Below are 25,836 nucleotides of genomic sequence, written 5' to 3'. Positions count from 1 at the left end.
AAAGCCAGTAGCACTTTATGAAAGGCAGTGGTGGTCAGAAGGTTTAGAGAGAAGGATGCATCGCTCACCTGCTCCGCCAGGGCTAGAGCAACAAGTGAAACACAAATCTACACAGGAGTCTGCTTTAATCCATCATTCTATTTTATGAAGCATCACACAGCATTTTCACCAATTAGCATCTGATAGCAATTTAAGTACGGACCACAGGGTCATTTAAGGAAAAAAGCCAACAACCTATTTCATAGTCACTGACTCCTCATTTGGCAGCAGTGCTCTTGGAGGCCTTGGGTAGTACCCAGCAGTTGCTGAGCTATTTGAGAATCGTGCAAATCTGTAATCCAGTGGTAAATCTGAAAAGACAGAAACATACCACATCTGATTAGCAACGCAGACCATATCACATAAAAAATAAGCCTATGGAGAACAGCAGTACTTCTTAAGCCCTTGAGCCGTTTGCTCACCAGCATTAGAACTCGGATCGTGTGATTACATATTTATTTGACATCTTCAGCTGTCCAAGGGATTGACTTTCAGAGTTTACTCAACTGCAGTAAAGGATATTGAGTTCCTGTACTGCTGCAATCATGCTACTCATAGAGAATGATTTAAATAATGCTTAAAACTAAACAAAAATCTTCATTGAGCCTAGATGGAATTGTCCCACTAGAACACTTTCAAGTTCATTCTTCAGTATGTCACCTTTCTCTTTTTGCTCAGTAATCCACTCAGAAGAGGGCTATGTTTAAGCCATGTAATACATTTCTTTTTTTTTTTTTTTCATGTCTATTACAGCAAGACTCCACAAAGGCACCCACTCTTAGGCTTTCTTGCAGTCCGGTGTAAACAACATCACTTTGTACCAAGCATTCTTAGAAATCCGCACTTGTAACTTGTCGTACACATCACTTCCAGTTTGTAAAGAATGCTGGATGCATTAAAGTAGTTCCAAACAGTCAAAGCTTTCTTTCATGTAGCTTTTTAAAACAAGCCTTTGCTGCCAGAAGTGACCCACCCACCCTCACAGCCAGAAAACTGATACTTCCTGTGCTCACCTCACATTCAAAGCTCAAGAAACCAAACGAAAAAAACACACAAATAAAACTTAATTCAAGAAACAATTACCCTTCCAATAAATGAAAAAAACCCAACAACACACCAAACAAACAAACAAACCAACCAAAACAAAAAAGGGTTAGCTCCTTGCCAGCTTGTATGTTTAGAACCAAAGTAAAACTTAAAAATTGTTCCTTAGGTTGTCTGAACAGTAAGTTCTTGATGGCAACCTTTTCCTTCCTTCCTTCCTTCCTTCCTTCCTTCCTTCCTTCCTTCCTTCCTTCCTTCCTTCCTTCCTTCCTTCCTTCCTTCCTTCCTTCCTTAAAGAGGGATAGTACTGAAAATGTCCTTGAAAATGTAGGATGTAAATTGGGATGAGTTATTACGGGTACATTTCTTGTAAAGGATTTGGGCAGCGCATGGAAAAAGCCAGTAGCACTTTATGAAAGGCAGTGGTGGTCAGAAGGTTTAGAGAGAAGGATGCATCGCTCACCTGCTCCGCCAGGGCTAGAGCAACAAGTGAAACACAAATCTACACAGGAGTCTGCTTTAATCCATCATTCTATTTTATGAAGCATCACACAGCATTTTCACCAATTAGCATCTGATAGCAATTTAAGTACGGACCACAGGGTCATTTAAGGAAAAAAGCCAACAACCTATTTCATAGTCACTGACTCCTCATTTGGCAGCAGTGCTCTTGGAGGCCTTGGGTAGTACCCAGCAGTTGCTGAGCTATTTGAGAATCGTGCAAATCTGTAATCCAGTGGTAAATCTGAAAAGACAGAAACATACCACATCTGATTAGCAACGCAGACCATATCACATAAAAAATAAGCCTATGGAGAACAGCAGTACTTCTTAAGCCCTTGAGCCGTTTGCTCACCAGCATTAGAACTCGGATCGTGTGATTACATATTTATTTGACATCTTCAGCTGTCCAAGGGATTGACTTTCAGAGTTTACTCAACTGCAGTAAAGGATATTGAGTTCCTGTACTGCTGCAATCATGCTACTCATAGAGAATGATTTAAATAATGCTTAAAACTAAACAAAAATCTTCATTGAGCCTAGATGGAATTGTCCCACTAGAACACTTTCAAGTTCATTCTTCAGTATGTCACCTTTCTCTTTTTGCTCAGTAATCCACTCAGAAGAGGGCTATGTTTAAGCCATGTAATACATTTCTTTTTTTTTTTTTTTCATGTCTATTACAGCAAGACTCCACAAAGGCACCCACTCTTAGGCTTTCTTGCAGTCCGGTGTAAACAACATCACTTTGTACCAAGCATTCTTAGAAATCCGCACTTGTAACTTGTCGTACACATCACTTCCAGTTTGTAAAGAATGCTGGATGCATTAAAGTAGTTCCAAACAGTCAAAGCTTTCTTTCATGTAGCTTTTTAAAACAAGCCTTTGCTGCCAGAAGTGACCCACCCACCCTCACAGCCAGAAAACTGATACTTCCTGTGCTCACCTCACATTCAAAGCTCAAGAAACCAAACGAAAAAAACACACAAATAAAACTTAATTCAAGAAACAATTACCCTTCCAATAAATGAAAAAAACCCAACAACACACCAAACAAACAAACAAACCAACCAAAACAAAAAAGGGTTAGCTCCTTGCCAGCTTGTATGTTTAGAACCAAAGTAAAACTTAAAAATTGTTCCTTAGTCCTTTCTTCCTTCCTTTCTTCCTTCCTTTCTTCCTTCCTTTCTTCCTTCCTTTCTTCCTTCCTTTCTTCCTTCCTTTCTTCCTTCCTTTCTTCCTTCCTTTCTTCCTTCCTTTCTTCCTTCCTTTCTTCCTTCCTTTCTTCCTTCCTTTCTTCCTTCCTTTCTTCCTTCCTTTCTTCCTTCCTTTCTTCCTTTCTTTCTTCCTTTCTTTCTTCCTTATTTTTTTTTTTTTTACTTCGGAGTAAATCTAGGGTGATGATACCTTTTCATGATATGCTACAGTATTATTATTTTTGTTATGCAGAGCAGCTTTTGTGAAACCCCAATCTTAGCAGTTTTGGCACAAACCACAGGAGGTTCAGGTCTGTCTCACAAGCGGATCACAGGAAGGCATGAGGATCCAGGTCTTCAGCCATAAAACCATATTAAACACAACTGCACACTTGTATTTAGACCCAGATGAAAAATCAGATAGAGGCTGGAGTAAAGCAGAAATGGGAGGAGACTTGATTGGAAGCAAGTTATGCTTCTACTCAGCTGGTCAAAGATGCACATTTTCTCATTTTGTCTGAGTCAGGGGAATCTCTGGAGCCTGTTCTGAGTACAGCAGAACAGGCAGATGTTTTTCTAGTCTGTGGAGGGCCCAGTGGATTTACTGGCTGCTGAGTCCATTTATGACAACTCTGTATAAAACAAAGGTTTTCAAAATAACAAATAATAATAAAAAGGAAAGCAAATATTTCTGAATATGAGCTATACAAATTAAATGCCATACAGTTATTTTTATATAAAAGCTTTCACTAGCTTTTTAGGCTAGCAGTCTGGAGTGTCCAAAGAGCAGTTTAACCAAAGAGCAGCACAAATGGGGCTGAATTGCTACAGAAGAAAAGAACCAGTTGGATCAAAATAGTAATTTTGTTGACATTTCTCCATAAACTAGCTTTACTCCATCAGCTTGAACACCAAACCTATTCTATTCACAATGCGTAACACTGCAAAAGAGAATGATCCCCTTTTTTTTTTTTTCTGTAGTCAATTTATCAATTTAAATATTGTTTTTGTCTGAGGAAGTGTACTTGTACAACATGTAAAAATGATGCCCAAGGCATCACTGAAAGACAGTTGAATGAAGCAGATACTATTCTTCACCCATTAAGCAGATTTTATGTATCACATACATAGTAAAAATCTTCCTGTTTCCAGGTGTTTTTTCCATCAGTGATTTCATTTCCTGCGTTTGCTTTGCCTGGAATACACACCATTTTGTATTACTGCTTTCTTAGTGTGATATATTTATGGCAAGGCTCTGGACTGATCCAGAAAGGTACACTTGGAATCGTAGTGGCTATGAATAAACACACTGTGAAAAGGAAGGGCAAATAGAAGGAAACAGAAGTGAAGATTTTTTTTTTTTTTGAGGGAATGCAAAATCTACGGAAAAATGAAAATCCAGAAAATGTGATAGATGAAGATTGTTAATTTAAACTAAGTTTATTTTAACAAAGTTCTTTGAAAACTTTGAAAACTGAAAATAAACCACAGTTGCCCTGGATTGCAAAGGTATTATGTGAGTTGTATAGCAAAGCTCAATCTAGCTGCTTTGATGAGAATGGCAATGGTGTCACTGCGTCCGGCAACACTGGCTCATCAACAAAGAGCAGTGATGCAGCTCTGGAGTCTGCCTCATGGACACAGCAGCAGCTCATTTCAGATCTGGTCGTGTTCCGTATTATCACTGATGACACACAGAAGAACTAAGCAGCTCCATTTCACTAAACTGAAATTCTTGCACAGTCCACAGCTTGATGCAAAAGCATGCAACCCTCTTCCCCTCCCCCTCACCCCATCCCAGAAACAAAGCAGTATTTGATAATAAAACTGGCCTGAGGAAGAACAAAACAAACAAACACAAAATTGCTTATTTCCAAGTTGATAGTTTTCCTAGTGTCTTTTGCCAGAAAATTTCTCCAGGTTCTGCTAGGCTGCATGCTCCCAACTGCTGCTGTCATGACAGACCTTTGCATCTTGGCACCCACTCCTCACCTAACCCTGACAGAGAGTTATAAATTAGGCAGGGGGCAGATAGCCAGTCCTCACTGAGATAGAACTAGGCAGGGAAGCTCCCATCAGTCCTAACCTACATGAGCAATGAATTCAGCACAAAACTCATCCAATATTGCTACTAGCCTAAAAAAATCCAATCCTGAACAAAGTAAACAGCTTGAGGCTAGAAGAATGAAATAGCTGCCTCTACCCAATTGCTCGAGGACCACAATCCTCGAATTTTTCTATCCTACTTAGGTAATTCCACCCAGACTCATTTTGTTTCCAAGACAAACAGGCCATTCACTTGCAGAGCCAAAGACTCCTAGAAGTCATACATGGAGAGTCGCAGCTGTGTCCCTTTCTAGAGCTACAGAAATGTCAGTTATTAGATGAATCCCCCTGTATTTCTGTTGCACTCCTTTCTTTGCTCCCACAGAAGAATGATGAAAACCAGTTTCCTTTGCCATGACCATTGAGTGGTATCAGCATCTCCCAATGCCTTGGGAAGCCCTTATAGGTTATATGCCTCAGCTGGAGCTCAGAAGCAGAACTCCGGCCCTGCCCTACCTCACTTGCAGGACTCCAGCAGCCCTGCAGTTATGATGTTTGAACAGTAACCACTGCCAGTTACTGTGCTCCAGTTATCCAAATCCAGGTATTAAGTGGCATTAATTACAACATTGTGTTCCAATGCTTATTTATACCTATATCCACACATGCATTTAGGTGTTACAGATGGATTTATTTTATAGTTATTAAGCTGACAACATTTCAGTCTCTGTGTGCTGTTCAGTGAGCGTAAGCAAACTAAATGAAAGCCACAAGCTTTTATCAGAAGAAAAAATAAAGTTCCAGCCACAAGGAAGCAAAAAGAAACCACAAGAAGAAGGGAAAATGTAATATACTTGATGAGTGATCAGGAAAATATTTGAGTAACTGAATGGAAGACAATTATAATCTAATCCAGACACAGGCCTGCTCGATAAACTCAGTACATCTAATCCTTTTTTTTTGAGATATCCTTGAACAAACCAATACATTAAACAAATATAATCTTAACTAAGCTCTTTAGATGGAAGGCTTTTCTTTTTCTTTTTCTTCTTTTTTTCCCCCAATTAAAAGCACACTCCAAGACTGAAACAGATTTCTCCCAAAATACACAACAGAAACGTCAGGAATAATTTTGCAGTATTGACCAACAAAAGCAAAGCCAACATTTTTTCATGATGACACCACAGCAGCATCCCTGTGACGAGTGCGAAGCTCTGCAGAAAGCAGAGCTCCCCTCCCTGCTCTGAGGTCTGCTGCCTGCCAGCCAGAGGGGCTGGAGCCAGATGCTGCAGAAACCTCCCAGTAAACAGCAGGGCTGAGTTCTTCATTGAATCCAAATATATCCTCCTGAGTATCACCATGGAAAACGCACCGTGAGGAAAACAAAAACCTCACTAGCAATACCCAAATTTTAACTTGAAATTTTTTAAAAACTGCTTAATAGTGGCAAAACTCAGAAAACACAGGCAGAGCTCTTTGTTACAGCTCAGCATCCAGGTGGTACAACTACAGTGGCAGATCATCAGCTAGTAATTCTTTTAATTCTTTTGCTGTAACAGGAATTCCAGTAATTTATACTGGCTTAGAAGCTTTGCCATAGACCTTTCCTGGTATTTCAAAGTTGCTGCTGAAGAAAAAAGGAAAATACTAATTTCTTAATGGTGACAATTTCTAATAATAATTTCTAAACGGTGGTGAAAGCACAACTGATGCAGGGGAGTTCACCAGTTTCGCTGCACTGTCAAGAGCCCTGACTTGCCAGCTTGCAGGTAAATTATAACAGGTGGTTTAAAAAAAAATTTAAATGTTTTTATCTCCTGATCCATTAGTATGTTTTAACAGTCAAAGCAGAACTTGCAGCAAGAGCTCAGAATGTGAGGATGTGTATTAGTGCCAAAATAACACCCCTCAAGCTCACAAGTAGACTTCTCTGATAGCAGTTATTTTTAGCAAAACTTCTAAGGCTGATTTACCTAAACAGGAAGTCAGATGTTTGCTGTACTGGAACAAGCTTCTAAAACAGTGAAGTCAGCACAAGAAAAGTGTTGCTCTTATCAGTTACATAGAAGTTATTGCTGCACACTCTGTGACTCAAATGTTAGGAGGAGGAGGGGGGTACCAGTGCAATGTTGTATGGGAGTGGGGGGACTTGTCAATACTGGTATGCTCTACAGGAGGAAGCTGCTAAAACTTCTGAGTTTGGATGTAGCTGGTGATATGAGCCAGTGGAGTTTATTCCTGGGCACGCAGGAATAAAGGAATAAAGATTAAAAGTAGCCTCAGTTAAACTGCAGGTTTGCTGTTTTAATTGCACTGATGTAGGAGCTTTTGCCAACACAGGGGTATTGGTTGGAGATCATGCCTCCAGCTCTGCCAGTAGGCATTTCTAGCATGAGTTTGGCCTGAGAAAGGACCTCACTGTCACTGGGGTTTATCACTGGTTACTCTTCTGCTGTATCTAACGTGGACAAAACTGACATTAAGGCAATGGAAGATGTTGCCCAGGGAGGCTGTGGATGCCCTCTCCCTGGAGGTGTTTAAGGCCAGGTTGGATGAGGCTTTGTGCAGCCTGGTCTAGTTTGAGATGTCCCTGCTTGTAGCAGGGCGGTTGGAACCTGATGATCTTTCAGGTCCTTTCCAACCTTAATAATTCTATGATTCTATGACATTGGAGAAAATCGAAGTGGCAAACTGAGGGGAGATGTGAAGCAGCAGCTTCACTATCAGGGATTTCCAGAGGGATGGAAAGACCATCCCATTGTGGCTGTTGTGACTGCCAGTGTCATGCTGTCTCACTGCAATTATCTTGGGAGTAAAAATTCACATTACTTAGGGTCTATACTTTAGCCAAGGGACTGCTGACCCTCGCTTAAGCAAAATAGCTGTGTACAAGGTGTGTACTAAACTTGCATCTGAGCCTGACAGATTCTGAAGAAAGAAAAGCCTTAGAAATTCCCTTGGTATTTTGTGTTTATGTGGGAAAACTCATAATTTGTATGTGAAAGAAATTTCTCTCATTTTGATGTTAGTTTAAATGGTGATTTTTGAAGATCCTTTGAGAAGATAGCCCTGTGTGGTTCTTTGCTCGATCTGGAACTGATCAAAAGGAAATAGTGGACTTTAATATTTTAAAGTATTTAGATGAAGACTTAATATAAAAAAAAAATCCTAAGAGAATGCCAAGATCCTACTAGCAGGTGTTAGTCTTCCAGGGTTCTGTTAATTAATTTCTGTCTGAATGACTCATCCTGGATCTGAGGGTAGTGAGAAGGGCTTCTGAGGTAAGTCGAAGATGTTAGCCTGAAATCAAGCAGTTGTTTGAGATGACAGGCATTTCTGATTGATCAAGAAAAAAAAATAAATAATTGCCTTTTGAGACTGTGAAGGAGCTATATTAAGATAAATGCAACAATGATATGCTCCTTACTTTCATTTTGAGGTCTCTCCAAACTCTCTCCAAAGTTTGGTTACTGTTGTCATGTTCCCCTCTCCTGTAAAACAAATGTTTTCTTTCCTTATTTTTTCCTCAGAATAGGTGACAAACATTGCTTACCTTAAGGTAAAAAAAGCCACACACAGACACACATCAAGCTTTTTGAGGAATGAAGACAAAGCCTACACTGTTTTGTGTGTGTTACCATCTCAATCCAGAGGGAACGTGTTAGGCACCAATCCAGAGTACATAAATGCTTCCAGCTACTTTTTTTTCGTACATGTGAGGTTGGTTATGTAAAATTCCAACCTGGTCAAAGAAATATTTTCACTAACTGGTGACTTACCTATTTTCACTGTTTTTCACACTGAAAAATTATCAACCCTTTGTATTATCACCAGTGTTTTTTAAAGAAGCAATCTAAACCCACCCCAGAATTCAGCGATCTAGTAAAAAACCAATTATAGCTTTAATTACAGCCTGCAAATGAAATTATGCTGCCTGAGTTGAAGGATAACTTTAAAGCAGAAATGACCGAGTGGTTCCCCCTTTCTTAATGAGTTGCTCATGAGTTCTCCCTTTAATCTTTTAGAGGTGGCTGTATTTTGACATCTCACAGAGCAGCATAACGAAGGCAGGAACATTTCTGTCAGTTATTGGCTAGGAAGTAATCTTTTGGATTCTGCATGATTTGACACAGCCTTCAAGAGAACAAGTCAATACACCTTTCTGGAGGAGGCAGGGAAGGCTGAAAAAATTGCAGCACACTGAAAGCTGTCCTTTCTATGTTGAAAATTACTACCAAGCAGTCAAATCTTTTGGGAAAGTTGGGGACTAAGTCCCTTTGGGAAACAACTGGGTCCTGAAGACTTTTTACAAGCTAGTTCTGATTTATCGAATAATAATTTTTTATGGTTGAAATGCAGTTTATTGCTTGTTTCAGTTATATTTTGCAGCTGAAAAAAAAAAAGCATTATATTTGTCTGTTGTGTAGAGTATGTTTTTCTCTTAAATGAAGAACACTGAAACTAGTTTCCTGAAACAGATGAACCAGTTTTACATTATCTGATGCTTTGACATAAAGGGTGAGATCTGATATATTCAGAACACGTATCTTTTCTTTAATCAATTATATTTGCTACTTGGTTTTTTATTTGCATCAAAGCTTCAGAACCAGAAAACCTCAGAAGTGTTGCTGTTACATATGTACACCAGTTTTTCACCAAACAGAAAACTATGTTTCCTGCATAAAAGGTTTCATTATAAAAATAACTTATTTGGTCTTTCAGTCGCAACTACTATTTATAGCAGCTAAGCCCCAAAGCAGTTTAAAATCTCAAAGCATTCTGATAATCTTAGGCTTTAGATGTTAATTGTATAGATACATTTTTAGACTGAAGCTGGTAAGTAAAAGAATGGTTGTAGGGTAAAGCATTAAATATAAAAGGTTACTGCTAATTAACAAGTAATGTATCTCATAGTTCTGTAAGTTTAAAGAAATGATATGCTATTATTGTATTATTCAAATAAGAGCACATAATTATCACTCTAGTTACAGGAAAGACTAATTAAATTTTAATAGGAGCTGGATTTGATGATGTAGTGTCAATGACAAAACAGAACTAATTTTTTAAAAATACAGGGGATTTTTTTGTTTCATTTCAGCAACAATTACAAATGTTACTGTTTGGGAAACAGAAGTGAGAATATGGCTACAGGATTAGTGAAATTAATTAATTCTGTAGTAATAGTTGATTCTTCCTTATAAAAGCACATTGAAGTAAGTATGAGGTTTGCAATTTGTAGTTGACCTGCATCAGGCAGACTTGTGTATCTATGACCCATATGTTGCCAGTTTTGGTGCCCCAGTCAAACCTGCCTTGGGCTTTCCACTGTGCAGATAATTTGCAACTCTAAGCAGAAACATGAACTTCTTTGCCATGGTTCACTGGCAATTTTATCATTATATTTATACAGCAAGGAGGCTGACGACTCAAGCTCCCACAGAAAGTGGCAGGGTACAGATCTGTAGCTGTCTTCAAAGAGACAGATTTGGTAAATTATAACAAAGATTTTGATCTTGTACTAGCTAAATGAAATAACAAAGAGGCACGAAGGAAAACTTAGGCACCCATATGTGCAAAGCGTTGATAAGATTTCACATAGCACTCAACATTTCAAAAAAATGCATTATCCTCATGCATGACACAAGCTCGGTTATCAAATCTCCAAAGTGTGAAATGAACTCTTGTCTCCATGAAACATTTACATTTGCACTAATTCTTCTCTGAAATGCAACTCTCTTGAGCTGCAACATGGCTCAATCTCTGTTTCTTGCTTGCAGTAATTGTTAATCCTATGACCTCACCATTGGGAGGTTATGAGACAAGTTCAGGAAATCAGGTTAACAATTATGAAATTTAAAAAAAAAGGGGTTTTCTGCATTTTCCTTATTAGGATTTAAAGCCCACTTTCTTATGCTTTCCTTGCAGCAAAGAACTTCACAGTTAGTCATAATGGACTTTTTTCAAGTGGGACAGTTATTAAAATACCAATCATAATGAGATTTAAAGGAAAACCATTAACTTGAAACATGCATGTAATCGTGGGGATCAAGGAATTACTAATCAAATATCCATCTGAAATGGTAGCATTGACTAGTTATTTTAGTAGCTTTTTCCTACAAAAACTTGAGAAGTAAATAAGTGATTATTGCAGTCACCTGTTCCTTGAAGGTAAAATTCAGATTATTCAGGTATGATAGACAGGAGTAGATGCCTCTACTTGGCTCATACCACACTTTTTGAAATGGAAGATGATATATTAGGAAATACGGTTCACGCAAAATGCTGTTTTTCAGAAAGACCCCTACACCTTTTCATTTCCATGTGTGAGCTCAAATGTAACATTCCCACAGCAATGGATCCTGGTTTGGAAAACTTGGCTTACAATTTCATTGTGCTTGAAAATGGTGAAAATCTGTAAGGGAGCTGTAAATGAGAGATTCAATAGCAGAGAAGTGAAGAAACAGATGGGTTTGTGAATGAGGCATGTAGAATAGTAGCACGGACACTGGCTTCTACTATTTTGTTAACCACTTATGGTCAATACAATAATCAGCTCATCAGCTTTCCAAAACTTCCCTGCTTAATAAAAGTGGGTAAGGAGAATTAGCTCATACAAGATGTATGAAATATTTGGAAAACTTTCAACTTAACTGATCTTCTCTTAATACTACAAAGATATAACTGTAATGTTGTTCTTCAGTTAAACCTTTTTAATGTCGTCCCAATGTCAAGGTGATAATGTGTAAAGCAAGTATTTTTATTTGACCTTTAACTGTTTTCCACTCCAAACCAAGGAAAGTACACAGAAGGTATTACAGAAGATCCTTTGGACAATTTTAACAATAAACATGTCCTGGTTTGAGCCAGGATGAAACCAGGACAAAACAAAATGTCATTTTTCATGCACAAGGGAAATACCAATTTCTCTTCAGGGACTGCCAGGACAAACTGTGATGCTGTCATCTGCAATCCCATCAATAGCTTCCTTGCCAGAGGCGAGGTTAAAGTTCAGAATTTGAATGCATCTTTGAATGCAACCTCCTTTTGAGTCAGATACTGAATTTTCAAGTGACAGAAGTGTAGAAGAACCACACCATCCGATTACCAGAGAAAGCTTAAAAAGAATAGACTGGATGGACTAATTACACATAGAATTTGTGTGTATGCTTTGTTGTTTTTTACTTTGAATGGTCAAAACATGCAACATCAACATTCCCTGTGAAACCCTCTCCCCTGTGATATTCTTGGGTAAGTATCAGACCATTTCCTTTAGTGACATGTATAAATTCTGCAGGTGAAAGTATCAGAAAGCATCTGCACCAAACTTATAACATGTTGGTGAAAAAAGAGAACCATCAAAGCTGTTTCTATTCCAATTTCTCAATCCAAATTTATAGATTAATTTTTTTACATATTTCCTCTATTAAAAAAAAAAAAAAAAGGGAAACAGGCTTGAGGGGTTTTATTACCCAAAATTAATTTCTGATAAATCTCTCACAATAGTTCCCACATGAATTTTGATGAAACCTGAGTTATTTTTAAAAACACCACTAGTATTGAATAACACCGTATAATGTTTTTTGAATATTTTTTTTCAATGAAAAATGTGTCTTGTGAAGTGCACCAAGCTGTTCTTTATGCACAGATACATGCTGCATCCAAACAACAGAAACAGATTTCAAATTTAGCATAGAAGCAATTGATTTTCCTCAAATATTTTTGCAGAAAACAAGCTGTTGGAATATTTACTTGCACAAAGCACTTACTATCACTCATGTAGACGTACAAAAGCCAGGTCAGAGATTTCTGATAGAGAAGCCCTGGTGAGCACCCCACTCCTGGGAGGCTGCAGCAGGTGGCTGGGTCAGGCTGAGACAGGTGCTGCCAGGGCAGTGCTGGCTGGTGTTTGGGAGCTGGGCTGGCACAGTCAGCACACTGGAAACCTGGTTGCACGTTTGGGCTCAGGGAATCTTGAAGAAAGGCCTGTGTCTTTGCAGCTTAGCAGTGGAAAGTCCTCTGCTGGTAATCAAAGTAGATGAATAAGAAAGGAAAAGCTGGAGCGCATCAAACTCACATAACCTGTCTGAATCTCTGCTAGCTAGTTATTCCCAAGTACCTGCAGCTGAGCTATGACTTAAAACTGCAGCCAAAAACTTAGGGGCTTGGCAAAGCAGGGGCTCTCACAGCGTGCTGTGACAGGAGTCAGACAAGGTATTTGAGAGAAGTCAGGAATTCCTCTGCATCCATAATAATGAACATCTGCTCATTCACACAAACAAACAAGGAATACCTCTCTCTCTGTAAGGAACCATAGATGTTCTCCTACCTTCAGCTTTCAGTCTGCATTCAGGCTCACAGCTGCAAGTCAAAAATGTTATTTCTGCTCTGCCCTTTAGCTCTGGGGTACAAGTTTTGCAGACACCAGTACCTGCCCCAGCACTGGTCTGATGCAGCGAGGGACAGTGCACAGCATCCCTCCTGACAGAGGAACAGACTTTGCATGGAAGGCAGGCAGATGTATTACTCACCAATTTACACAGATACGCCTTTCCAGGTCTCACTCCTACATCTGTAACTGGGAAATTGGTGGTATTTTTGGTGTCTGAAGCCTTTGCTAGCCCTGCAAACTGAGCTGAGGTTTTAGGGAGCTGGCTGGGAAGCAGTTTCTCAGAGTGTGGCTGATCAATGTGCTTCCTTTAGGCCAACACTTCCAAAGCAAGCCACAGAATGGCTCTGGAAAAGCTATTAGAAAGGAGTTTTACAAGAAGTTACCTCCCTCCTGGCAATTTCCCTTGGTATATTTGGGCTTTGTACCTTTAGGCTGAACTGCTGACTTTAACAAGGCAAATATCAGAACCATAAATACATTCTGGCACCCTATGAATTTTCTGGTTTGAGTGATCCTTATAAAAAGTAAAAGTGTAAAATATGGTAGAAAAGAACTGGTCTATTGCACATATTTTGGTGTAGAAATAACTGCTAGAGAAATATGAAATTCTCTCTCGGATTGACTTTTTATTCCTTGGTCTTACGCATGAAGCAGGCAACTGATGCTAAACAGAAGGGTTAGTAAACTAAACTCTTGCTGTGTTCATCATACAGCTAAGCACCTCATTCATTTAATAATTTGTTTATTCCTTTAGGTATGGTGTGTCAATAAAGTTCAGGAAGGCAAAATGATAGACTGAGGATATATAAGTAGGTAGATAAAGGGTCTTCACCACCACTTCATATTGAACTGATAAATTGCAAAGTTATTGCAGTGTTGCTGCTACAAGTCTTGCTAAAAGCCATCCAAAATAATGTATGGTGCTTCTGGGGATAAACATTATTGGAAATCAGAAGATCAGCCATAATTGTACCTTTGATGCCTTTGTACCTTTGAGCCTTGATGTAAGAAGGTAGAAAGCAAGAGCTGGTTTTTCAATTTAGGTAAATTTTTTGAGAACATTGCTTGTGATTGCCTTGTTTTTCCAATAAGAAGAATATTTTAGGATCCAGTTCTGTCCATAATGGTGCAGTTTCAAAAGCAACACACACATTAAAAAAGAAACAAAAAAAAACCCCCAAAAACAAAGAAAAAAGACAGAGAAACATAGTCCTAGGCAATCTTGGCCTCATTACATTCCTGCATTCATTCATTTCCATTTCAGCTGTGAAGGGATAAGTGAGCTGATTGAGGAAGGATAACAAGCCAGATCAGAGAGAAACTTATTTAGAAGTCTAAAAAGCCCAAGTAATTTGGCATGTGTTTGTTTCCTAAGGTAACTCACCACTGCAAACAAACACAGCAAAATACTGTGGGGAAGTCCTGAATCAAAATTCAGAAGCTAATCTACAATCTGTTAAAAGTTGCATCCTATTTCTAACTTAGGATAAACTATGCAGGCACATACAAATAAGTGAACTGGTGTAGCAAGCATAAACATCAAAGTAATTAATAACTACTAGCATTAACTGGTTAAGGAAGTGATTCTGCTCCTCTACTCTGCACTTGTGAGACTTCACCTGGAGTACTGTGTCCAGTTCTGGAGCCCTCAACACAGGAAGGACATAGAGCTCATGGAGTGAGTCCAGAGGAGGGCTACAAAGATGATGAGAGGGCTGGAGCACCTCAGCTATGAAGACAGGCTGAGACAGTTGGGGCTGTTCAGCCTGGAGAACGAGAAGGCTCTGGGGAGACCTTACAGTGGCCTTCCAGTACCTGAAGGGGCTACAGGAAAGTTGGGGAGGGACTTTTTACAAGGGTATGTAGTGATAGGAGTTAATGGATTTAGGAGAAGAGGGGAGATTTAGGTTAAACATTAGGAAGAAAATCTTCACTGTGAGGGTGGTTAGACACTGGAACGTTGCCCAGGGAAGTTGTGGATGCCCCCTCTCTGGAGGTGTTCAAGGCCAGGGTGGGCAGGGCTTTGAGCAACCTGGTCTAGTGGAAGATGTCCCTGCCCATGCAGGGGGGTTGGAGCAGATGATCTTTAATGTCCCTTCCAACCCAAACCATTCTATGGTTCTATGATTTTATGAACTGCTGCATGATATGACCATAATATTTTTGAATGTATTTTGGATACATATAATTTCAAAAATAAATCTACAGTATCACAAAGTTACTATGAATACTACATTTTCATTAGAAAAAAAAACCAAAACACAGCAATTTTCCTTACCTGCTATTGCTTCAATAGTAGGGATTGCAATAGTGCTATAAGTGCTAATACATTTACAGGACCATGTGCGAACTATAGTTTCCTCTGCATTTTCCAGGCCTGGCACTCTGTCCACGAAGAAAGAGCCCCACTGTCTAGATATAAAGTAAGGAGCTTTGAGCTGATCTCCCTGAAAGAAAAATAAATAAATATGTAATCTTAAAAGAAAAAGAAATCTGTCTTTATCCAACATGAGTTATGCAAATCCAGTTTCTCTGATTTTCTAGGAAAACTGTATTGTACCTCATGAGCAATGTGACTTTAAAATATTATAAAGAAAACCAGTAATAGTCTTCCTCCCACAAGTTCCCAAGCTCCTGTTTACACAATTTATGGATTCCCTAAATCCATAAATTAAAAAGTTGGATTAAATAATTTTTCCCTTTAAAAAAGGCTTCTCTTTTCCCTGTTTTTCTGCTTTGTTGTTGTTTAGCAAATTGTGAAAAACGGATTTTTTCATTAATATTTTCAGACAACAACATGTAGACTCGTGTTTTAAAGGAAGCATTAAAGCAGCATTAGTAAAACCGATTTTTTTAGCAGTTCATCTTGAAACCTGCTATATATATTGCCATAAGCAGCCAGAAAAAGCTCCAGGAGGCCTCTACAGAAAGATGAAACAATGGAAATCAAAATTATGAACTACACTATAGAAAATCTGTTAAAATAATTTGTGTGCAAATTATCTTTTCAGACCAGCAAAGCACAGAAGAACAGATATTGTAGTGTGTGCCTCCAGATGTGTGAACTTTTGTACTTTATTTTCCATTCAACCCCTTTTCTTAATGGTTTTGAGAATCTGCTGGAATAATTTGTATTTATGAAAAAGGTCCATGGCTTTGATCACATGAAAGCTGTTGATGCAGCTGAACAGTAAACACAGAGCCATTCTTTTTGTGATTTTGTGCTTTCTTCTCTGAGCATAGCTGGGGATGGTGAGGAAGTATTGATTCAGACAAATATAGATATTTGTTTCTGTCTTCTGATGTAAATAGGTTTGGAAAAACCTCTTATCTTCTGTTTCAAAACAAGCAGTTAACTTCTGAGATGGGCATTTTTTGTGTTTTGTGGTTTCGTTTTTTTTTTCTTTTCCCTTCATGCACAGGGAGAGAATCTTGTATCATTTCTTGCCAAATCTTATCTTGCCATGCAAATACCAGAAATTTGTATCAGTCATAATTAAGTGTAGATAGTATACCGAATTAAAATTAGTTTGCCAGCTGGATGACAGATGCAGAAAACTCTTAAGGCTGTTCCAGCTGTCCAGTTGATTAATCAAAAGTGGCCCACACAAGGATTTGCACAAAAGACCAGGCCTTGTTTATTGACAAGGGAAAAAAAAATCTTAAGACTTCTGCTTTTTGAAATGTTTGACTGGTTCAATAGACACTTAAAATTTAGGAAATGGACTAATTTCTTCAGAGGTCTGATTCTCATAGTGGGAATTTTTAAGGAGGAAGGAGTGACATTTTGCATTTAAAGCCCATGCTTTTAGTATAACCAAACCCAGTTAACTATGAGTTGTCATCAAGTCACCTGGTAGAAAAGTCTTATCGTTTTGCTACTGGCTTATCTCCACACGACAAGGGCAGTTTGGTAGGGTAAATCTTGATCTCAAATCTGAAAAGAGATGTCAAAGCTTTGCCCACATCCTTAGGATGCATCAGATATCATTCTTTCTGCCACCTTTAACTAACGCCTAGAAGACTCTGTATCTCATCTGCAGCATACACACTGCCTGCCACGAAGGACAGACCATGTTCCCTGAATCTATAAATATGTAAAATGAGGCAAAAGTTCCCCATTAAACTCAGTACTCCTCACACGCCTGGTGGCACACATTCAGCGGGGGTGGAGGAGCTCTGAAAGGTGCACAAGCTACTCCTGTAGTCCACAGACGTGGGGTTTGCTCTCCCAGCAGGACAGGAGATTCTGGGAAGTGCTGAGCAATCAATCTCTCTTTCTTATGCAAAACTTCCAAGCATGTGGTTTTGCTCTCAGGCATGTTGGTGAGACAGTAGCAGGTCAGGTGTTGATTGTGTCAGTTAAGGGTATAAAGCCTCAAAGACTCCATGCAGACCTCAGAGAATACCAACATTCTCCAAGTCTCAGGGCCTTCTACCAAGTTAAAACCTCTGGAACACTTACTATCACCTTTGCTTTATTAACCGCAGACAAATATGGCCTCCTGACAGAGAAGACAGAGTCCACTAATAGGACCCTTAGGTAACACTGATTTGTCAGCTTACAAATCACCTTTTTAAATTGAAACAGACAGGGAGCTGAGCTCTGAAGTTTTTCTAAATTTGGTAAAGAGATGAAAGAAAGGAGGATGTAAAAGAGACAGGAATGAAAAAATCAAGCTGTTAGCATTTTTTTTGAGGCATTACTTTGATGGATATTTGCCATTTATACCATAATCTTTGTACCAAGAGCTTAACACTAGAATTACTTTACTGCACCCGATGTGACAGATGGAACTGACTTCTGTTTGCTGTGTGCCAAGGTAGTAACACTGCCACTGACTCAGTGCCAGAAAAAAGCAGTGCTCAAAATATAGTTTTGCCAGTATAATGGCAAGTATTTATGGTGTTTCTGTCAGCATAGCTGTGCTGGTCACAACAACCAGATGTTCCTGAATAACACACCCATGCTGGGTGTGCAAATTGGCAAACCTACTGCTGCTTTAATTTTTGAACAGAACCCCACAAGTCCCATGCAAATAGAAAACATTTCAACAATGATCATTGTACCTAAACTATAACATGGATCACTATAAGCAGACTTTTGATTTCACTTCAGGATATTGCTTTAAGGATATTGCTTTAACTCATCAGGTTTCACAGCAGCCCATTAGGGTGTTCCTGAAAGTCCTGTTAGATTTGTGTTAAAGATAAATGAGAATAAAGAGGAAAACAGAGCCAAAAGGCACAGAATAATTAGCCTTCTCTATGGTCAAGGACATAGAGCCCCAGAGATTCGGGGGGGCTGGGGGCTAAGGACCCTGATCCCCCCAACCAAACAGACACTAGGCAATACTGTAAAAATGAAGTTTTTCCTTCTAACTGCAAAAAGATCACCTGTAACTGCCAATAAATTATTTGATTTCTGTTCCATTCATTCCTATAGCCCAAGGTTCTTACACACTGACTAGCTCCTCTGTGATCACTTCCCTAGAAATTCTGGGACAAATTCCAGCTTTTCTTTGAGTTTTCATTGATGGAATCGAACACACATATAAAGAACAGACAGCAAAAACAAAGCCTCCAGCCAAGCAAACAAACCCCCAAATCTGGGGGGAATCTTGTTTCAACACAATGCTTGGTATTTCTTTTTCCCCCGCATGTGGCAATTCACTTAGGAGCCAAGTAATTGCATGAACAGTTTTTAGTTTGCTGTTCTCTTGGTCATTTGGTTATGATTCATATACTTGAAAGAACTGCAGTTGTTACCATAATTTCACAGTTATGTGTATCTGGCTTATATCATGTGTTTAATTGAAGGGAAAAGACAAAAGCTGCTAATGAAAATGGAAATTAATAGCCTTCCAGCTCCTGTGTGAGGAGGTTGTTTTCTTCCCCTCTCCCTGTTAGTGATGAAATATCAGTCAAACAACTGAAAACAGTTTTTCGTAATTTTACTGAAAGATTTAATTTCAAATTAGAAGTAATACTTTATTTCTTTAATAACGTTTTGTAAAGGTTGATAGAAAGGAGGATTACATCTTGTATTAAACTTTCAGTCCCTCTCTGCACACATAGCATGGCATGGTAAATCTGCAATAGTAGTGTATTTTTTTATTGCCAACAAATGAGAAGGCTGATGAACAAAACTAAACCTATTCCGTTAGTGCTTACTTTTCCAAGACCATCTGACTTTGTACAATCTTTTGAGTTGGCTTTTCTCTCCTCTTAGCCAAAGGGTTAATGGAAGAAGTTGATTAGGGGAATGAAAATAGAACTTTCATAGGTCTGCAAAGGGAGTCCCCTTTGAACTAGTCTTGTTAAGTTAGTGGTGTCCAGTCAACTGCAGAGATATGGATGTGATCTGTTGTTCAGACTCCAGTGAGCAGCGTGGTAATGAAATAACACCACTGACCTGCCATGGCCCCCCTGGTTCAGGTTCCTTTAATCAACGCGATTCATTTCTCCCTTGCTTGCTGGCTGTCATTGGTAGCGGATGTAAACTGAACAGGGGTTGTGTGTGGCAGGGGTGGTGTCTCCCCGAGATACTGCAATCTCTTATCAGGAATACTACAGTGTCAGTGAAATGTCAAGCACTTGTCTAAAAGTCTCAATTTCCTGCTTGACAACTTCAGCGATACAGAAGATGGATCTTGTGAGCAGACAACCAGAGGTATTGCAACAGGAGAAAACTAAATCTTATCAAGGTGTTAGAAACACATCACTCAGTAACTCCTTCTTTGTACTTCTAGGAAAATAAACATTTTCTGGCTGTCTGTTTAAAAATCTGTGCCTCAAAAGCACATATTGAACATGCTTAGGAAACCATGGTTGAATGAAAAACCCCAAGCCCCAGAGAGATGTAAGTTCTATGCAGCAGTGCAGCAGAGTCTCCATCCAGACAATGAACAATTTTCTGGAGGAGAACGAGTTATTTTTATAGCATAGTAGAGAAACAGGTATCACATCTATATTGTTTTAGTCTCATTGAAGATATCTTTTTGTCCATAAAAAACAGGGGCTTTTAAAATGCCTCTTAGCCAGAAAAAAAACATCTCTAGTATAAAAGCACCCCACAAAAATCTTCCTGTCAGTAAGTTCACTTTTTAATTACAAAGAACAATTACTTAAGAAGAAGAAGAAGAAAAAAAGGCAAAGAGCTTTTCAAAGCCAAGTGTAAAAAGCATATATATCTCTCTGCAATTAGAAGAAAATGACCTTTCTATTCAGAAACTACAGAAAAGAAGAAACACTCCAAAAGCAGAGTGAAGCAGCACTGTAGTTCCTACATAGGACTCAAAGGAGATACAAACTGCCACCCTGGCCATCCAAGCAATTGTTCCCTGTCTACTTTGTTTTTCTGCAGCAGAGAGAAGGATGAACCATAGTAACCTTCCACCTTCCATGGGGGAATGAAAGTGTGGCAGTTGTGCTAAGGCCCTGCTTCCCAGCTGCTACGCACCTGAAAACTGCATTATTTATCTCAGGTAACTATCAGTAGTCTGCATGGAACCAGACTTTGAAACAGTCCCTCTTATCTGAGCACAGCTGTCACGGAAATAAACAACCTGCGAAGGAAGCAGCAAATTAAAAGTCCTTTGTATATAAGAAAAACACAAGCAAACTGTATTTCATGGAGGGAGAAAGCAAGCTTTAAAAACATCTAATAAAAATTCCAGGTGCTGGACTTGAGATAAGTGGCCATGAAATTTCTCCTTGTAGGACACAGGGCAGGTTCTTGTTACTGAAAAGAAGATTGTGGGTTTTGGTTAAGGGACTGCACATACAGCTCTTTTTCTGAGGTCTGTGATTTAGCTCCAGGTAGAGACTGTGTGCCACCCAAGCAATGCTGAGCTGGGACAGGATGGCATCTCCCAGTGCAGCCAGGAAGGTACGTCTGCAAGGGATGCAGATGCTGCCAGCAACCTGGTAAGGTCAGCAGGCTCATTCTCAGCACAGGTGACAAGAGACGTTTTTGTAACTTACTTTCTTCTGTTCCAGGAAACGTCTGCAAGGAACCCTTACCTCATATTTTCCTTTCTTCTCCAAGGGCTCAGCTTCAGTCTCTGCAGGCACTGTAACTTCATCTCCTAGAAGCTCCTCTAAGATGAAGACGGTTTCCCAGTTGCTATAGTGACGTGCTGGGAAAATATCTGAGTGCATGCTGTCACCAAAATAAACAACCTACGAAGGAAGCAGCAAATTAAAAGTTCCTTGCATATGAGGAAAACACCAGAAACACTATTTAGCAGAGAGAGAAAAAGAGCTTTAAAACAACCTAATAAAAATTCCTCCATGTTTACAGTTCACCATGACACACACAGATCTTATTAATGTCACAGTTTGGGGGTTTCTCTTCAACCAGCTCTGTAAGGAAAAGCCTGGTCCAGCACGCCTTCTTTGCTCTCACCCTCCAGGGGCCTTGGACAAGAATATCCAGCTGCGACCAGCACAGGGGACACAGCTGAGATTTTTGACTGATAGAAATAGCCTGCAAGGAAACAGTGGAAAATACTACAAAGAAAACACACTAAACAACGGGAATTAATCTGGGACAGCTTTGGAAACAGGGGAGAAGATGGAAGATATCTTGGAGACTCAGAACTGTTGTGTGCCCAAGGTTAATTTACACCTTAGGGAAAGTGCAGTCCCACTATCTTCAGTGGCCTTTTCACCCATCCAGACCTGTAATTAAGATAACATAATCCTAGTTTTCATTGATGCTACCTTTTAATCTATTCGATCTGTTTCCTCAGGGAGGTTGTTTATTTCCTGATTACAATTTGATTCCCTCCAAAGGAGCTGAAATGCATGGCTATGCACAAAGAACAAGACATCTAGAAAGTTTACATATTGTACCAGTAAGAAGACTAACATGCTGCTTCCAGCTCTCAGACATCAGCAGTCATAACCAGAACAAAAATTTGTGACCAATCATATGAATAACTGTTAACAAAAGCTTGTCTGGTGAACTTCAGACTGAAACAGGGTATTTTCAGAAGGTTTTACTCTCACTTATAACATACCTTGGGATCCAACTTGCCAGTCATCTTCTTCAGTAGTTCATAAAGCTGGATAGCATTACCTTGGGAATACCACCCGGGCTTGTCCAGTGATAGCAGAGCTTCCTGCTCCTCGTCATTCTCTGAAATCACCAAGCAATCACCTGCTGTTAGTGAGCTCAGCCCATGCTCCTGTATTCATGAAGTGTGAGAGAAGCAGCCTGTGCACAGCTTGAAGAGGATGGTCTGTTTTGACATTTAACTAGTTCCAGTGTCTGGCTCAAGTCCTAATAGTGACCGTGGGTTCAAGTCAAGGTGTTTGTTAGCTGGTGGGAGACACACATTTGTGAGAAAAGAAGCAGCTGGGCCTCATCTACAAGGGCTACAGAGGAGCTGAGGAATCAAAGCCACAGGCTTTGCCTCCAAAACACTGCAGCAGTGAAGGCAGGAAGCCACATGGACCACAGACAGAGCAGCTGCTACAGATCTAAGGCAAAACCATGAGATAGGACAGGCTGTAAGAGACAGCATGTACCTCTCCCCACAGACAAACTATCTACTGCTTTTAAACACTGACAAAAGACAAGAAAACAAACTGAGATAGCTCTTATGGGCATTTGTTGGCCTTAGATCAGCATAAACAATGAGCAGTTCCAGTTATCATCCAGTTTTGAAGAAATTATGAGTGAACAATATTGCTGCTTGTGGTGTAATCCACATTGGCATATATACACTCTGGCAGCTGTCAGTGAACTGGAAAAATCAGCAGAAGCTGCAGCTTTCCAGTCATCACCCCACTGTGCCATAGGCTTCATTTCTAGCTAGTTCCATAGCAGCTGGATCTCTCCTGGCATCCATGTAACCTTATTGTTCATTCAAATCCATGTACTGTTGCCAGATGAACTCTTTTTAGCTTCTCACTGGAGCCAAAATACTAGCTTTAGTGAACCGATAAACTAGAATTTCAACAGAAATATTAATATTAATGTCTTCTGTGTATTGAAGTGGTGAGACAAAAGGGTGATTTTGTTATTCAGTCTCAATCAAATGTGTCTTGTTTTTCATACTAGAGGGTTAGAAGCCAATACAGTACTTTGATATGATTTAGGTATAACAGCAGGACAGTTTTTCTCCTGCTTTATAGAATTTTTCAAAGTACTTAAAATGTGTGAGGAAGAAGACTAAGACAGAACAAACTTCATTTGATTAGAGACTGCTGAAAGCTGGAATGCAAATTTTGGAGAACAATGAACTGACAAGACAGGTTTGTATTTGAGAACACTGAAGATGTACATAGTGCAGTACATTGGTCCTCAAAAGAAAGAGAAAAAGAAGCAGAAAGAGGGAAACAGGTATGTTGAGGGAGGCATTAATTAATTGTTTAATAATTGAATTTAAGAATTTGAATAAGCATAGGATTTAATCTCAGACAAAGCAGTTCTATATTAAGAGTGTTTTATAAACTAGGAAAAAAAACAAGGAAACTCAAAGCTGACAGTAATAATTCATGTAGAACTTGTGTGGAAATGTGTTTTCCGTTGTTCTTTTTCAGAAACCTAACGATAATAATAAGCATGATAGCATCTATAAATAAAATAATCTTAATTTCCTGACTTCTAAAACACTTTTGACCAAACAACTTTTGATCAAACAGAAGTTGTCAAACTTCAGCAAATTTGTTTTATTTGCCCTGTATTTTTAGACATATTTGTACGGCTGGCTGAACAAGCAGACACAACCTTGAAATTATATGGACATAGAAAAAGAAACAGGAAAACAATTCTGAGCTGCTATCAAAAATTTCTTGAAATTTGTGAAGGTTTGTATAGATATAATTGTCTCTCCATTCAGTCAATCAGGAAAATACTGGAGAAAAATGGAGCAATTATGAGAGGGATTTTCAGAATAAGAACATTTTATTTGAAAACAGGAGCCCTATGTATTATAGCAGCACCAGATGGCTCCAGCAAAGGGCAAGACCCTGCTTTGCCACCTCTATGGAAAGGCATGAGGGGCAGTCCTGACTGAAAGAATTCATTCTAATTACAAGGCAGAAGATCTCTCACTCTGTGAGATCTATTACTGTCACCTCTAGCAATAGAATTCATCACACTTTACTTGATGCATCCGGAATGGAGGCTTCTAATTTACAGTTACAATATGATCTAGTCAGCCAGGTTCTCTTGGTAGGCAAAAGAGAGCACAAGAAACACTTTTTAGAGGTGTCAGCTCTGGAGAAGGAAAGGTTTTAATTCAGTTAGGAACTTCGCTTTTAAGGAGTGAAATGAAGGGAAATTTCAAAGCCTGGTTTCCTTCTCTATGCTTGGAGGCAGCAAAGAGAATTGAGATATCTAATGCATTATGTGAACACCTTGAGTTTAGAAAGTGTCAGAAATATGAGGAATTAGGAAATGTCCTTTATGATATTTGAGTTGTAGGGTTACAGGGATAATAACTCTGAACTGGCAAATCTTGCCTCAAACCATCTCAGATGGCTGCCTGTGCTCACACCTCTAGGGGCAGCTGTGTCAATTTTATTTCTGTAACCTGAAGTGGGAGGAAATTAATGGTGTTTCACTTGCAGCATTAATGAGAGGGGTTTCTAATCCACATACACTTTCCCTGTGGCAAAATATAATAAAGACTTCAGTTCTGGCTGTTAAGGCTTCTTGCAGTGGTTCTGCCACGTAAAAATTGATACAGAAAAACTTCAAAACCCATTAATGACACCACTGACTCTGGCCTTGTATCCTTCAGATAGCAGCTACATGACAGCGCTGAAGAAATCTTCAAATTTCCTGCAAAAATGTTGCATAAATATGATGATGATTGTTTCTAATATATTTTGGATCTTCCAAACTTAACATTGTCTACACTTAGAAAAGAGGAAAGTTGCTTCTGACCTTCCTTCCACTTCACTGTTATTGATTCATAAAAGTTCAGTGAAAGGTCAGAAATGCTATAAATATTCCTTCGGCAGGAAGCAACACATACATAGGCGGGGATGCTAATGCTTCAGGTCTTACAAGATGGGAGGAAAAGGAGATGCCCTGACAATTTCAAACAGACTGAATAATCAAAAAGAATTTCTCAGATGATTTAGATAGAACGACATGCTTCCTTCTGAAGTCCAATACTTAACTGCAACCTGGATTCCTGACTGAAAACGTGTCACAACAAGAATGTAAAGGTAGTAAGCAATTAAAATTGAAATAATTAAAGCAAAAAAAATTAATTCTGTTAAAACACTCACCCAAACCTCAACAGTGATTCACAGCAATTTTGCTGAGGGGAAGTTACTGTTCCTTTATAAAAATAACAATGAAAGCTTGTCTCATGGTGGGGTAATATTAATATTGCTGGAATGGCAATTTGCATATTGCTGTGTCTAATGGCTTGGGAAATGTTTCCTGATTCAGAAATGTACTCCTATCACCATTAGCAGATAAGGTTTTTCAAATAAACCAGTTTATTAAAAGACTCAATGTCCTCTTTCTTCTGAGAGTTTTCTTGCCTGCTGTTAAATATGAGTTGCAGGTTTACAACATTGGCTGAGGAACATCTGGTTTCATTTTGAATGAGTATGCAAAAAGTAATCAGTGAAGCTTATTCCTATTTA

The 25,836-nt window shown here is 39.1% G+C and overlaps 1 protein-coding gene across 1 annotated transcript in view; it reads right to left on the bottom strand.

Moving 5' to 3' along the window:
- Positions 1 to 1,712: 1,712 nt before the first annotated feature.
- Positions 1,713 to 25,836, bottom strand: part of NT5DC1 (5'-nucleotidase domain containing 1) — a 132,620-nt gene continuing 108,496 nt past the window's right edge. Inside the window, exons 10-13 of the mRNA XM_010005149.1 lie at positions 22,242 to 22,360; positions 21,241 to 21,399; positions 15,494 to 15,662; positions 1,713 to 1,828 (exon numbers count right to left, since the gene is read on the bottom strand). Coding sequence (XP_010003451.1) covers positions 1,713 to 1,828; positions 15,494 to 15,662; positions 21,241 to 21,399; positions 22,242 to 22,360 — 563 coding nt within the window. The remainder of the gene's footprint in view (positions 1,829 to 15,493; positions 15,663 to 21,240; positions 21,400 to 22,241; positions 22,361 to 25,836) is intronic.

This window comes from Chaetura pelagica, unplaced genomic scaffold (assembly GCF_000747805.2).
Source record: "Chaetura pelagica isolate M959 unplaced genomic scaffold, ChaPel_1.0 scaffold171, whole genome shotgun sequence".
In the NCBI taxonomy this organism is placed as follows: domain Eukaryota; kingdom Metazoa; phylum Chordata; class Aves; order Apodiformes; family Apodidae; genus Chaetura; species Chaetura pelagica.
Note: the sequence above shows the minus strand (reverse complement) of the source record. Positions and strands in the feature narration are given on the sequence as shown.